The sequence below is a fragment of the Chiroxiphia lanceolata genome, chromosome 5, assembly GCF_009829145.1.
Source record: "Chiroxiphia lanceolata isolate bChiLan1 chromosome 5, bChiLan1.pri, whole genome shotgun sequence".
NCBI lineage: Eukaryota > Metazoa > Chordata > Aves > Passeriformes > Pipridae > Chiroxiphia > Chiroxiphia lanceolata.
In genome coordinates, this window is record NC_045641.1 from 66,036,462 (window position 1) to 66,050,828 (window position 14,367).

General features: G+C 38.2%; 2 protein-coding genes across 2 annotated transcripts in view; one reads left to right on the forward strand and one right to left on the reverse strand.

Annotated features, from left to right (window-relative positions):
- The window catches only part of PLCZ1 (phospholipase C zeta 1), a 47,231-nt gene extending 38,003 nt beyond the window's left edge, over positions 1–9,228 (forward strand). The window contains exons 10-13 of the mRNA XM_032689055.1: positions 496–668; positions 3,663–3,795; positions 5,512–5,661; positions 9,054–9,228. Of these exons, the coding sequence (XP_032544946.1) occupies positions 496–668; positions 3,663–3,795; positions 5,512–5,661; positions 9,054–9,136 (539 nt within the window). The 3' untranslated portion in view covers positions 9,137–9,228. The remainder of the gene's footprint in view (positions 1–495; positions 669–3,662; positions 3,796–5,511; positions 5,662–9,053) is intronic.
- Positions 9,229–12,407: 3,179 nt separating this feature from the next.
- Positions 12,408–14,367, reverse strand: part of PIK3C2G (phosphatidylinositol-4-phosphate 3-kinase catalytic subunit type 2 gamma) — a 197,099-nt gene continuing 195,139 nt past the window's right edge. Inside the window, 1 exon segment of the mRNA XM_032689057.1 lies at positions 12,408–13,016. Coding sequence (XP_032544948.1) covers positions 12,864–13,016 — 153 coding nt within the window. The 3' untranslated portion in view covers positions 12,408–12,863.

The window sequence follows — 14,367 nt, forward strand, 5'->3', positions numbered from 1 at the left end:
CTCTAAGATAAAGCTTCTTGATCTTCTGGGTGACATGTTTTTGTGATGAATTCTGCGCCGTAACTAAGGTTAGATACAATCCAAGACTTTTGCCTTCTGCACCAGAACTTTGTTAGCAAGTTTGGGGTGCAGGGTCTTGCTGCTGTAGAGAACCTAGTATGTGAATTTGGTTCTCATAGAGAAAAAAGATGTCTCCTTTCATATTCTCCAAGGTCTAATTTAGAAAGAAAATGGAAAATACATGACATACTGTAATATAAAAAAGAACTATAGGGTAATTCTTAAAGTGGTGCAGTTCTAAATAGTGCCCTGCTTTTGTGTGTGAACAATTCATTATTGAATGCTGCTAAATTTAAGAGAAATAACAGGAACTTACAGATGAACTGAAAGATATACCTATTTTAACTCCATTTGCACTTTTTTTTTTTTACTATTTGTTTTATAAAATGGTCTCAAATCTAATTCACTAAAATCAATATTTATCCAATTTTACAGTGGCCTTAAACTTCCAGACACCGGGAACACAAATGGAATTGCAAGATGGAAAATTCCTAGACAACGGTGGTTGTGGCTACGTGCTGAAACCCGAGTTCTTGAGAGATCGCAACACAACGTTTACACCAAAAAATGTGGGAGCATACAGTAAACCAATGTCTCTGTCAATAAGGGTAAGATTATTTAAAAAATGGGAAAAACAAATGTTATGTAGTTCAGATGTATTTGTTATCTATTATTGGTCTCTCATCTTATCCCCCTTTCTGGTTGTCGGGAAGTTTAATATTGTTTTAATATTGTTTTAATATTGTTTTTTAGATTACTCTCATACAGTAATCTATTGCTGCTTGGGTGCTTTCCCATTTGTTCTTCACTCATGTTTGCTAAAATATGTAGGTGTTCAGAGCTGGTAAGAGTTTGTAAAAAATACATGATTTTTTTCGTGGTGTTGTGTATAGAAATACAAACAGTGTAGCTGACAAAGGGACTGGTCAGTTGTGGTTGTGGAGGCTGAAGTCTGAAAACTCAGAAATCAAATGTGCCTTTTTGGTGTTTTTTTTTTCTTTAAATATTAATAATACCACATGTACTGTTATAATCTTAACTGACAAATAGTAATATTTAAAGATACAATAGGAAGCTTTATGCTTCTTTTAAGTTTCATTATCTTCCTGTGCATACATGAAAGACTATTTATCATCCTAGAATAACATAAATAAGTGTGAAGAGGGATGAATTAATAAGCCTTTGAATTATTTCCACTTCTCTCAAATTAAAATATTCTAAAAATATTATCAATACATGTCATTTACAAATACTGGGTTAGAAAACCCCTTTTTTCAGGTCAAGTAGATGCCTTATAATTGTTCACTAGTTAGAAAACTACCTTTTCCCAATGAAAAACTGATATTTCTGATTACACAGTACACTACTTGCATAAATGCCATTTAATTAGCATAAAATTAGTGTATAATTGCTATTTTGTTTCTTTCAGAAAAATAAAGAGTGGAGATAAAACACTAGTTAATACCAATTATGAAGTACTTACATAATGCATGCACCTAATCAAGACCATTTTAGTGTCCTGACAGTGAGCATACCAATTGTGAATAGACGTTGCTGAATGATTTCAAGCAGCCAGGCAAATACCTCAGTTATTTTAGCCCTTATTTGTATAAAGCAGGAATTAATTAAGATGAGCAGAACTCCCCAGTTGTAATGCAGGAGACAGACAAATTCATTGACAATGGGAAGTAAATGCCTGAGTGTGGGAGAAGCTGGAAAAGAGAAAGGCAGGTTTTTAGGCTGAGGGCACAGTGGTGCAGGCTACAGAGGAGCAGTGGGACTGTAGGGCATAGGGAGCTCCATTCACAGAGTCAGCAGCAAAACCCAGGAAATGGTGGTTGAAGACAAAAAGAATCAGGAGCAGGAGTCGAAGGAGAAGCAGTTTCTGCTGAGAAAGAGTTACTACCTTGATGAGTAGAGAAATTATTTAACTGAAGGTAAAGAGATAAAACATCTAGGGGCCAAATCTCTCAGAATGACTGGGAAGGAATCAATCAATGAAAAACAGAACTGAACAGAAAAATCACACAGGGCCTGATTTTACTGAATTCAATGTCCCTCTTAAGCTGATGTACCACAATTCCCATCAACAAAAGCATATAGCCTTTGAAGGACAAATACAGATATTCAAGGTGCTTCATAAGGAGACTTCTGAGCCCAACACTTTTTACTACTCTCTGTATGTCTGCTTCACCTTTGGTCTCAAAAATTGACTGGATTTATGGATTTAGGTCATTGTGTGCTGAAAAGAGCTCACTCTTTTCCCACCCCATGGGGGACTTAGACTGGGTCTAGCAATGGGGTAGGAGTGTGATGCAGGCCTTGGCCAGTGGGGCTGCATTTTCATTGTGACATTCAGGACATGGCAAGGAATCTCCTGAGGATCTAAGTGGGCACCCCATGAGCGATTGCAAAGCTTTCTAGAGAAGGTAGTAGCTATTTTTTAGGAAGAAAGGGGACAGCATCAGTGTGTGCTAAGCCACTGCTCTTCAACGTCAGGCTAGAAGTTTTCTTGGAGCAAGGTGTTACAGAAAATACTTAAGCAAAAGGTGGAATTTGTGGAGTTTGATTTTCTGGTGGTTGACCGAGGAATAAGAATCTCTATCACGAGTTTTGATGCTTAGTCCTGACACCAGGATCAAGAGTCATATCTTTCACCAAGGCTTGCAGGGTTGTATCTGTTTATTGATACATTCCATACACCAGCACAGATGGTTATTCTCTCCTAGGTGTCCTGAAATACAGGCAGAAAGCACACAAAGTTGTGACTTTCATAAATCCTTTCTTAGGCTGGGTGCCAGATTACAGGGCAGTCTGAGGCAAAATTTCTAGGTAGCTAACTAAATTAAGGAGAAAAACATCAAGGAGCTTACTAAATGCAGAGGTTTTATGTATTACTATGCAAGAGAAGGAACACAGGTGAGGCAGTCTGCTACACACCCTGTAACACAATGCTGATGTCACCATGGGTGTTAATGCTAGTCCACTAGACACAAACTGGAATTCAAGAGCTTGGTATCAAAAAATGCTAGAAATCATGAAACTGATTCCTCCAACATTATTATTTTGCATGTTAACAAAGTATAATATTTATGTCTAGCTATTGAATCAAAATTTAAACCTGAAAATTATTATTTAAAGCATGATATCAGATTTTTTTTTTTTTTTTTAACAATGAGGGTGGCAAAACACTGGAACAGGTTGCCCAAAGAAGTGGTAGGTGCCTTGTCCTTGTCAACATTTAAGGTCAGGTTGGACGGGGCACTGAGCAACCTGATCTAGTTGAAAATGTCCCTGTTCATTGCAGGGGGGTTGGACTAAATGACCTTTAAAGGTCTCTTCCAAGCCAAACCATTATGAAATTATCAAAAAATTAAATGGGAAGGACCATATTCTTAATTTTCTTGTGTTTAATACACATTTTTAGAAGAGTTTATGGCTGGTATATGCTATTTGCAGTAGTTTCTTATGAAACAGCTATTTCTACTATGAAACAGCTATTTCTACTATGAAACAGCTATTTCTACTATGGCTACTATATGGCTACTATGTATAATTGATTCTTAGAGTTATTTCAATCCATTACAACTTTAATTTTCCAGCTCATCAGTGGTCATCAGTTACCACCCAGCAGCCTGTCGAAGACTAACAAAGCTGACCCTTTAGTGCAGATAGAAATCTATGGTGTGCCAGAAGATCAAGCAAAAAAGAAATCTAGTGTTGTAAAAAGCAATGGTGAGCATCAGTCCGATTCTCTTGACTGTGAACAAAACACGATAGTATTTTATAAGGAATTAACAGTTTTGCATCCCAGGGCATTGGTACTAACTTACAGAAACTTCAATTATTTCTCTCTAGACTAGAATCTTTTGGCACAAAATTTGTAGCAGAAGTTCGTGCTATGTGCCATTTTTGTAGATTAGTAGGTTCAGGAAGCAAAAATTCCTAGTTAGGAGCACTCTCCTAAAGGGAGACGGAATCGTTTTTACACCTGCTGTCGCCCTGGACAGCCCCACAGAGCTGCTTGCCCACTTTCCCCCAGCTGGATGGAAGAAAACTCTTGGGTTGAGATAAAGACAGTTTAAGAGGTAAAGCAAAAGCTGCACGCATAGGCAGAGAAAAATGAAGAATTCATCCCCCACTTCCCAAGGGCAGGCAGACATAGAGCCATTTCCAGGAAAAAAAAGGCTTCGTTATACATTACGGTTACTTGGGAAGGCAGACACTGTAACTCTGAACATCCTCCTTTCCTCCCTTCCCCCAGCTTTCTTTTGCCAAGCATGATGCCATATAATCTGGAATATCACTTGGGTAGTTGGGGTCAGCTGTCCCCACTGTGTCTCCTCTCAACTTCTTGTGCACCCCCAGCCTGCTCGCTGGGATGGGGAGGGTGTGCTGCAGCAAGAAAAAGACAGGGATCCTTGACACCGTTCAAATCCTGCTCAGCAGTATCTCAAACGCTGGTGTGTCATCAACACTGTTTTGATCCAGAACACAGCACCATAAGGGTTGATATGAAGCAAATCAACCAGCCTAAATCAGTACACTAATTGGTACATTTAAAGACTTTTTTTCCTGAAGAAACTTCTGTAGCTTCATCACTTAGCTCATATGAAGCTTCTAGTAGGAGTAGTCCCTTAATTGCTTGACAGGTGAAGTGTGTACTCTTTGTAGCTGCCTTCAAGCACTCCCTTATCTTTATCATATAGATCTTGATGTCTCAGACTGCAAGTTGCCTGTGATCTTCCTTCTCTTGTACTTCTGTCTTCTATTTTTTCTATTGCCTTTTTTATAGATGGCTGCTGTTTTAAATCAGCCCCTGAATTTTTTTTCTCTGTATGATCATTGCTCAAGACAAAGTAACCCCCTCCTGTTCCACATCCTCTTTCTGTATTTCTAGTCTAGCGAATGTTTTACTACCTGAATTTATTTAGCTCCTACCTCATTTCCAGCACTGTAAAAGGAGAAACTTTGGAAAAACTCTGTAAAAAGCACGAAACTATATGTCTATACAGACATATAGTTCCTATATGTCTATAGGAAAATTTAAATTGAGCAGAGGCTCTTAACCTGGTTATTTTGCTCTCCTAAGAGATGACACTGACTTTGTTAGGCTTTTGTTTTACAGTATGACAATCCATGACAAATCCTTACGAAGGGGCTGACCTGTATGCTGTAAACAACTCACAAGCTGTTTAAGTTTGTTTCATTCTCAGAGCTTCCCAATGAGAGTTTTAACTCCATAATCTATACAAAAGATGTGATCTACGTACCCCCGCAGTCAGTGGGAGTCTCATCATCTATTTAAATGGGCACAGAAATCTAGGGAAGAAGAATGAACCCTCACCAGTTCAAACTAGTGACAGCAGATAGAATAATTCAGTTATTAACTAGAAAAAACGAAATTGTATTTTAATCCTCTTTCTTTTCTTTTTTTTTTTTTCCCATTAGCTTTGTGCCCTAAATGGAACGAAACCTTCTCTTTTAACATCCAAGTTCCAGAACTGGCAATGATACGCTTCTGTGTGGAGGATGAGATCTCTGTGGTTAACAATGAATTCCTTGGTCAATACACTTTGCCTGTGATGAGCCTGAATACAGGTAACAATTTTATGTGAGCCACCTATAACAGCTCAAAAAAATCTGTGACATTCGAGGCTTTTATCATTACAGCAGCATTGAGAAAGTGCAGCATTATGTCTATTTTCTAAAGGAGGATTGTATAACCATATCTAAAAATGGTACTCCCTGGTTTTTGAACTATGCAAATCCCTGTGAATGTGAATCCAGGATGTTGAAATCAAAATAATATTAATGACAGTTAATTATTCCTACTGCAATATTCCACTCTAGATAGAAACTGCTCAGATGGTATTTTAATTCATTACAAGGAGCAGGATTAGTCAGAATGGCTATGAAGGCAACAGTTTTGTGCACTTTCTACTCAGTTAGGCTCAAACCCCAACACAAACCAAATTAAAACAAAACCAACCACCAAAAAACCCTCAGGTAACCTATCTGCAACTTTTCAGAGTGGAGAACAAAGAATATAAATCAGGCAAAATATTTATGGTATTTTTCTTACTAGAGTTTCTGGAACGGTTCCTGGAACCTTTTGTAATGAATAGGCTGCACATAAAGAGCACACACAGAAGTCAGTAGGCCAAGGAGAAAGGCTTATGTAAAATGGCTGTTTACTACACTGGGTTTCTAAAGCTATTTCTGACAAAACAAACAGCTTTTATTAGTGAATAAAGATGTGGAGGGAAAACACTGGTGCTGGCAACAGGCACTGAGCCTTTTTTATTAAGCTTAACAGGATTTTAAATGGCTTTTTTCCCCCCGTGTTCTGAAGTCATAAAGCTGCTTGTGATTCTTAGTTGAGGTTGAGGAATTACGCAAGAACAAGGACATTACTCTTGGAGCACAGTTGTTTTTCTACAACATAAATTTTTACGCTGATAACCTTTTACTTTCCTTTCCTTAGTATATTTTCAGATAATAATAAAAAAAAAACAACCAAACCTGACAACTTGCAATGTCTGAGACAAATTTAAATATCAGAAAACGATGTTTACGTACGCCTGTAAAATAACTGATTTGGGCTTTTTTTATATACAATTTTTCTTCCTGGCTCTAATGTGCCTGTATGATTAATTATGGCCACAAATGAGGGATTTATATTTTGGAAAAGTAAGAGCTTGCAGATTCTACAGGAAGTATTTTGAGTGGAATAATACAAAATGCCAGGAAATCAGTGTAGGTACAAAAACTACAGATGGTGTCAAAAAAATTGCCCCATTCACCACTTAACACAAGGTAAAGAAAATGTAATTTGCCATCAGGATTGCCCAGAGGCATAAATAAAATGCTTCTAAGAAGTGAAGTGATAAATAATTTCAAAATTTAGTGCAATGCTTAACACTGAGACCGCTGAAACCAGGTGTGGAACAATGGTTTTGCTTTAGGTACCCAAACTCTTTAGACAGTGAAATGAGAAAATAATGTTCTTACAGAGGGAGTCACAACAGTCTATATTTCCTAGGGAAGAACTGCCTAAAATGCTGAAGAGCGAGCTAAGATTTAAGTCTTACTCTTCAGAACTCAGCTTTAATCTGTACTACAGGACTGTCCCTCCTTCCTTAGGATTCATATCCCTGAGGTGTCCCCGAGGGCAAGTTGCTTCCAAAAGCTGAGCAGTGCTTACATCTTTTTTTTCCCTTTGACGGGCAGTGGGACAAAGTTGTGCCTTTGCCACTCTCCCCCATGTTTTCTTTTGAAAGGATTCAAATCTGTATCCTCTCTGCCTTCCTTTCCCCAGCAGCAGCCTCCCAACTCAGCAGACTACACTGGGGAGGAATGCTTGCAGCCCAGCTGAAGCAGAATTTGGTTTTTCATGCAATGATTATGTTGTTATACTCAGAGGGGCTCAAACTGAGAATAATTCTCTACCTTGGTGCTTAAAGGCAAGAGTGGGGGGTCCTGTGTTACAGTCCCTGTCCCAGTGAGTCTACTGTGGAGAATACCAATGCAGGAGAGGAATTCAGTTATTACTGTTATTATCATGGGATCCAGAAACAGTTAATTATTTAACGCAAATTGGAGCAATTTCAATAAAAAAAAAAAAGGAAGCTTTACTTCTCTCAGGAAACTTTATGGAATATTTTGTAGGTAGGGGCTAGAATGGCGTCTTCACAAATTAGTCTTAGTCCCTGAAGTGTATCTTTGGATAGGAAATACACTGAGTCTTCCACATACTGTGTGCACGCCCTAAAAACTGGTTTCAGATGGAAATTGCCTGGAATCAGCTTTACTATCTGCTGCCCAGAAGCTGAACCTTAGATACCAGGGGAACTTTCATATTGTATGACAGGATGAGAGGACATGGCCTCAGTCTGCACCAGGGGAGGTTCAGGCTGGACACCACAGAGAATTTCTTCACTGAAAGGGTGGTCAAACATTGGACTGGGCTGCCCAGGGAGGTGGGGGAGTCACCATCCCTGGAGATGTTTAAGAACAGACTGGACAAGGCACTTCAGCCTGGTTGACAAGGTGGTGATTGGTCAAAGGTTGGACTTGATTTTAGAGGTCTTTTCAAAATCCTTCTTTAGGTATGTCTGGATGTCTTTGGGACCCTCATTTACTTGAGTTTGGAATGTCTTGATTCTTTTACACAGAATCATTTAGGTTGTAAAACTGTAGCCCGGGAAATATTTATTCAAAACAGAGATTACTTGAATAACTGCAGTTATATATACATGGATAAAACACAGAACAGTTTTTTAATCAAAAGTAACATTGTTTATTATTATGAAATAATAGACATTTAGTCATATAAAGCAATACAGGCTGGGGTTTTGGAGATGAGATTGTTTAAGGTAAGTTATTTATGTTTTAAATTGAGAAGTGCAGCTTCTCCAAATGTTTCAACAACCAGATGACCACACAGTTTCTGAGGCATGCCTTATCCCTGATAACAGGAATTACTCATATGCAAAAGAAGAACCTTAACAGATTTAAGATGTCATGGTAGATCTTACACTACATTTTTTTTTCTGCCTCAGCTGGACAGTGCATTGCTGCTGCAACACTGTTCTTCTCTGAGGCACTAGAACTGCTGATTCACAGGTTATTTAATTTGCTATCAGAACAATGCTACAGCACGTAATAACTTTGGATGTGAAAATATATGCTTTCCCCATGTTTAAATATCACTGGGCTAAAAGTCTTCAGTTTGAAAAAATACCACATCGTGAAAAACACTGGAGTTTTTTGCTCTGTGACCAGAAATGCCAGAATTGAAACACTGCATACGCAGAAGAGAAAAAACAACAGAAATGGTATTTGGGTTCTGTATCATTTCGGTTTATTTTAAAGAGTTAATTGAGAGAATCATAAATTATGCCTTATTTGCATTGTAGATCATAAAAGCACTCCATGGTAACATTTGTGCTTGTGGTTAGCACACTAATAAGGTGTGATTGCATTTCCAGGTTACCGTAACATTCCGCTGCTGACCAGAGATGGCATCAAGATCGAATCTGCGTCGCTGTTTGCCCACATCTGGTACTATTAATGGTGTTTTCTGCAGTAGGAATTGTTCTGGGGCATGGCACCCCGCTTCAATAAAGTACCATTACTGGGTTTGCAACAAGCCAGTGGTCTGATTTCCAGAGTGGCACGTTCTCAGTGATTTTATGAAGATAATGGGACTACTTGTGTAAGTGGTACCTGGATCAGTAACAGCTGCTGACGTTGGCCCTGCTGCTATTATTGAACTGCCTGCTGTAGGAGAAGAATGTTCAAGAACATTTAAGGGATCTGAAGGTGCACAAGTCCATGGAACCTGACAGGGTACATCCACAGGGATGTACCTGAGGGAACTGGCTGAGGAAGTGGCTAAGCTGCTATCCATCGTATTTGAGAAGTCATGGCAGGCCAGTGAAGTTCCCACTGACTGGAAAAGGGGAAACATAAGCCACATTTTAAAAGGGGAAATAATGAAGACCCAGAGAACTACAGGCTAGTCAGTCTCAGAGAGACTTGGGGATGTTCTTGGGGATGTTGGTTGACAAGAATATCAACATGACCTGGCATCCCAGAAGGCCAACAGCATCCTGGCTGTATCCAAAGCACAGCCACCAGCAGGTCGAGGGAGGAGATTTTCCCTGTCTGCTCTGCTCGGGTGAGACCCCACCTGCATCCAGCTTTGGGACTCCAACACAAGAAAGATGGAGTACCTGTTGGAAAGAGTCCAGAGGAGGCCATAAAGATGATCAGAGGGATGAAGCACCTCTGTTCTGTAGACAGGCTGAGAGTTAGGGCTGTAGCAACAGGAAAAGGGGGGGATGGCTTTAAACTGAAACAAGCAGGGTTAGATTAGATATTAAGTAGAAATCCTTTACTGAGAGGGTAGTGAGCAGTGGAACAGGTTTCCAGAGAAACTGTGGACTCCCCATCCCTAGAAGTGTTCAAGATCAGGCTAAATGAGGCTTTGAGCAATCTGGTCTAGTGAAAGTGTCCCTGCCCATGGCAGGGCGGTGGGAACTACATGATCTTTAAGGTTCCTTCCAACCCAAACCTTTCTATGACTCTATAACTCTATGATTCTTTAGAAACAATTCATAAATACTGAAATTTTTTGTATATTTTTAAAATTCAGTGAATAATGTAATTTTCAGCTAATTTCAAATTTATGATTAATTACTGAAAATAGTAGCCTAATATATAGCCTCTGACAGATAAGGCTAATTTTTATGACATGAGCATGTTACATTGACATTTTCAATTATATTGAAAAAAAATTTCTTTCCATTGTATCTTTCTAAGAGAACTGGAAAAACTACACATACAATGTACCCTTTAAATTTATAACAATGGCAGCTTCTGATTGAGCTATTCCTCCTTAATGTTCACTGTAATTTTGTTACTTGAAAAAATAGTTTTGAGAAAAAAAGTAGCTCTTAAAATAATAAAAAAATCATATGCTAATACTGGTACCTTTTCTTAGCTAAGTCTTGAACCTCCTGCTGCTAAAGAAAGACAAAAAAATTCATGGACTAATTTGTTAAGGGCCACGTTCCTCATAGCAGCAGGGAGCTCAGGATATATCTTACTGTGAACTCAGGAAATAGGAAGCACAGTGTTTTGAGGTGAACTAGAAGAATTTTAGAAAAAGCAAGGATTAACTGTGTCATTTAAGATCTACTTCTCACCTGACAGCTATCAGTGTAGATCTTGCCCAGAAGACAAAATCTTCCCATGTTCCTTACAGAACTGAAGTATTATTGACCTTCCACAGGACTGTAGCTACCCAATTAATGGCAGATTTTTTATTCAAACATGATTATTTTTTTTAAAAAAGGATATTATATTTACAACTTTCTTTTTTTAATGCCAAACAAAATATTGCTTATGTTTGCAGACAGTTATGATATTATATTGTAACGCTCTTTTTATTTATTGCTATTTTAATGCTATTTTATTTAATATTGCTCTAAGATGGAAAATCAGGGTATGTGGTAAACAACCACTAGAAAATGTCACAGGAAATAACACAGAGAAACAATAGAAAATTGCATTATAGTTATAATAAGGAAACTAAGACAGTAGACTAAGAAGAATCTAAAATCAATATTGAACTGTAAGGTCAGGTAATTTGGTAACGTTGTAAGCTGGCCTCAATGTGTTTTCTGTCCTTGAATGACAAGGCACTTGATTTCTCACCCAGGTGAGCCTATAATCTAAAATGTTAGGCACAGTGATCTTTGTAGTGGTATCTGTGTGCCAGCCAATATCCCTTTTATGTGGTAAATATTTCATAGCTTCTTACAGCTCTGCATATACTCTCACCATTAATATTCAAGCAGAGTTCCCCCCACCTCTTCTTACTGAGGAGGAGCTTAATACAGCAGATTGCCTGGGGAGAATATTCTAAGATAAAAACTGGCCAAGTGACAGAGTCAATTGGTTTGATGCTGAGAAAAACTCCAGCCTATTTTGTTTCCTAAATAACTGGTCCCACTTCAGGAGCTTTATACGACTTTACCTTCTGAAGATTCATTTCTGAGTGTCCTTTGGGAAAAGAAGGCAATTATCTTCACTTCTGGTGTTATTATCCCTATGTTGACCACTTTTCCACCTGGTAGAACAAATGTCAGACCTACCCAGTATATGGTAACTTAAAATTTTCGGCAGAGCAGATCACAAATCAACATTTCTCCCGTGCCTTAAATATGTGCCCTTGGTCCTGGAAAGGTCTCTATACATGGTCAGCTGAGTGTGTGTAAGAGTTTGGCAATAATGGACAGTTCACTATGGCTGCTCACATGCCAAATGTTTAAAGATGTGCTTAAGTGCTTCCTCAACTTCTGTAAAAATGCCTTGAACAACAGAGCCCATAATCAGCCTCAGTGAACTCAAAGGAACCACTCATGTTCATTATTTGATATGTAAAGATCTATTTTATAGCCCCAAGGTCAATTCAATGCATGTATTGACTTGAATGCCTTATGCAGCATAAGAGGTAAGCACATGTGGTAAGACTGGTGAAAAAGTATCTGTGATATCATGATCTCAAATAAATACCCCACTGAAAGCTCACATTCAATATGTTCTATTTATTCATGAGCATTAGCTGCTCCCTCCTCCTTTCTTCTCACAAATCACCAGTTATATCTGCTCCTTGAATGTCAGAATAAAAGAAACTACACACCCTTACTGACAAATTAATACCCTGGATTGAATGTTACATTATAGCAAAAGCTTTTACGTTCTTTTTTTTTTTAAATAAATTATTGATTGCATAAGATTTAATGTGAAATTTGTTGGACATCTGAAATGTGTTGGCACCCAGGGAACCATCCCATGGTTTTCTGGTGAAATCATCACATGCAGTGGGGTCACAGCAGTTGCTGATAAATTACACCATTATCAGCATTGTTTCAACACAGCCAGTGGAATTAATGTGCAAGGAATGAGGCTCCACACTTTGATGTGTACAGAATTCAGTATTCTTACAGTCCAGTTGAATATGAAATAAGCAAAAATCTTTATTGCTGTCATAAGAATTTCCTGCATGTTGCTAAAAGTCCTTAGCATCTGATTTCTTACATTCACACTGTCAGGAATCTGTTGCAAGAAGATGGTAGTAATTTTAAGACAACAGCCTTATGATTAGAATGTTAAAAAACGTGCTCAGCAGATGACTGCATATTCTCAAGGGCAACTGAGACAAAATGTACCGTGGGAAATGGGATAAAGAAACATTAGTGGATAAATAAGTGAATTATCTCAGAAAAAATTTAAATTATACTATTTCCCAGTGGATACCAGTTTTCTTCATTTAACTGGACGCTGCTCAGTTGAATGTTAACAGCTCCCACAAAAGTTCCTTTGCTTTTCACAACAAGCTTCAGTACGTGGCCTTTGAGCTCCGTGACTTTGTCATACACAACCTGAAATAATATACAATGAAACAGAAAGAAAAATACTAATTTGTTAACCTGTTTGAAAAGCAAATTACTTACTTCAATCAGGATGATGATTACAACTTTGTGATAATTGCTTTAAATTTCCATCCAGAATTGTCAAATATTAACCATGAGTCAAAATCACTTAGTGAATTTACCTCAGAAATATATTTGACCTTATCTAGTTTATATAAAAGAGATTCTGCCAGCTTAGGCTTGTGAAATCTGATTACCATTTGTAAATAAATTTGAAAACTGTGTTGTGCGACGCTTGAGAAAAAAAATCCCAGTATACATAATTTTCCATTTGAAAATTGAAACTCTAACTTAAGCAGAGCTTTGAACTCAAATGTAAAAAAATATCACAACCTCCATGAAGTTCCACAGGGAATCATAATGTGTCTAATTTTGTGGAGGAGAAATTCAGATGGAGGGCACTCATTGTGGACAGTGGCATGAAAACATAAGATAGGTAATTCTGTAAAAGTGTAGATTTTTCTAATTATTCAATATCTTTCTAGAGCAGATGCTTTGATAAATGGTATTGCTCTTCTGCAAAAATCAGAAAAAGACAGGAAAACAGTTTTGATGTCAATTTGTTTAACCTAGGTATATTTTATTTGTTACGTATTCCTTACTGTCACCTTAAAGCAACTTTCTGTTGCATTAATATGTGTTACAAATGTGTGTCACATCAAGGCACAGTGCCTCAGAATGTTTTCCCAGTACTGTACTTGTGATTAAATCTTGTGCTACATACCAGAATTAAAAAAAAGATCAAGCCAAAGTAAACCCAAAATTTCTTCTATCCAAGACTTCCATAACATTTTGTAACTGTCCTAGATCCAGCAGACCCACATCATAAAAGAGATAAGAATTTTCCTTTGAAAACGGTCTATAAATTTTACTAATTCAATAGTAAAAAAAAATTCAGACACTGAGGCACTGGAGCAAGTCCAGAGAAGGGCAACGGAGCTGGGGAAGGGTCTGGAGCACAAGTCTTGTGAGGAGCAGCTGAGGGAACTGGGGGTGTTCGGCCTGGAGAAAAGCAGGCTCAGGGGGAGTCTTATGACTCTACAACTGACTGAAGGAGGTTGTGGTGAGGTGGGGGTCGGCCCCTTCTCTCAGGTAACAAGTCACATGACAAGAAGAAATGGCCTCAAGTTGTGCCAGGGATGGTCAGGTAGGATATTAGGAAAAATTTATTCATGGAAATAGTTGTAAAGCATTGGAACAGACTGCAAAGGAAAGTGGTGGAGTCACCATTCTTGGAAGTGTTCAAAAACGTGTGGATGTGGCACTCGAAGGCGTGGTTTAATGGTGAACACAGTGGTAA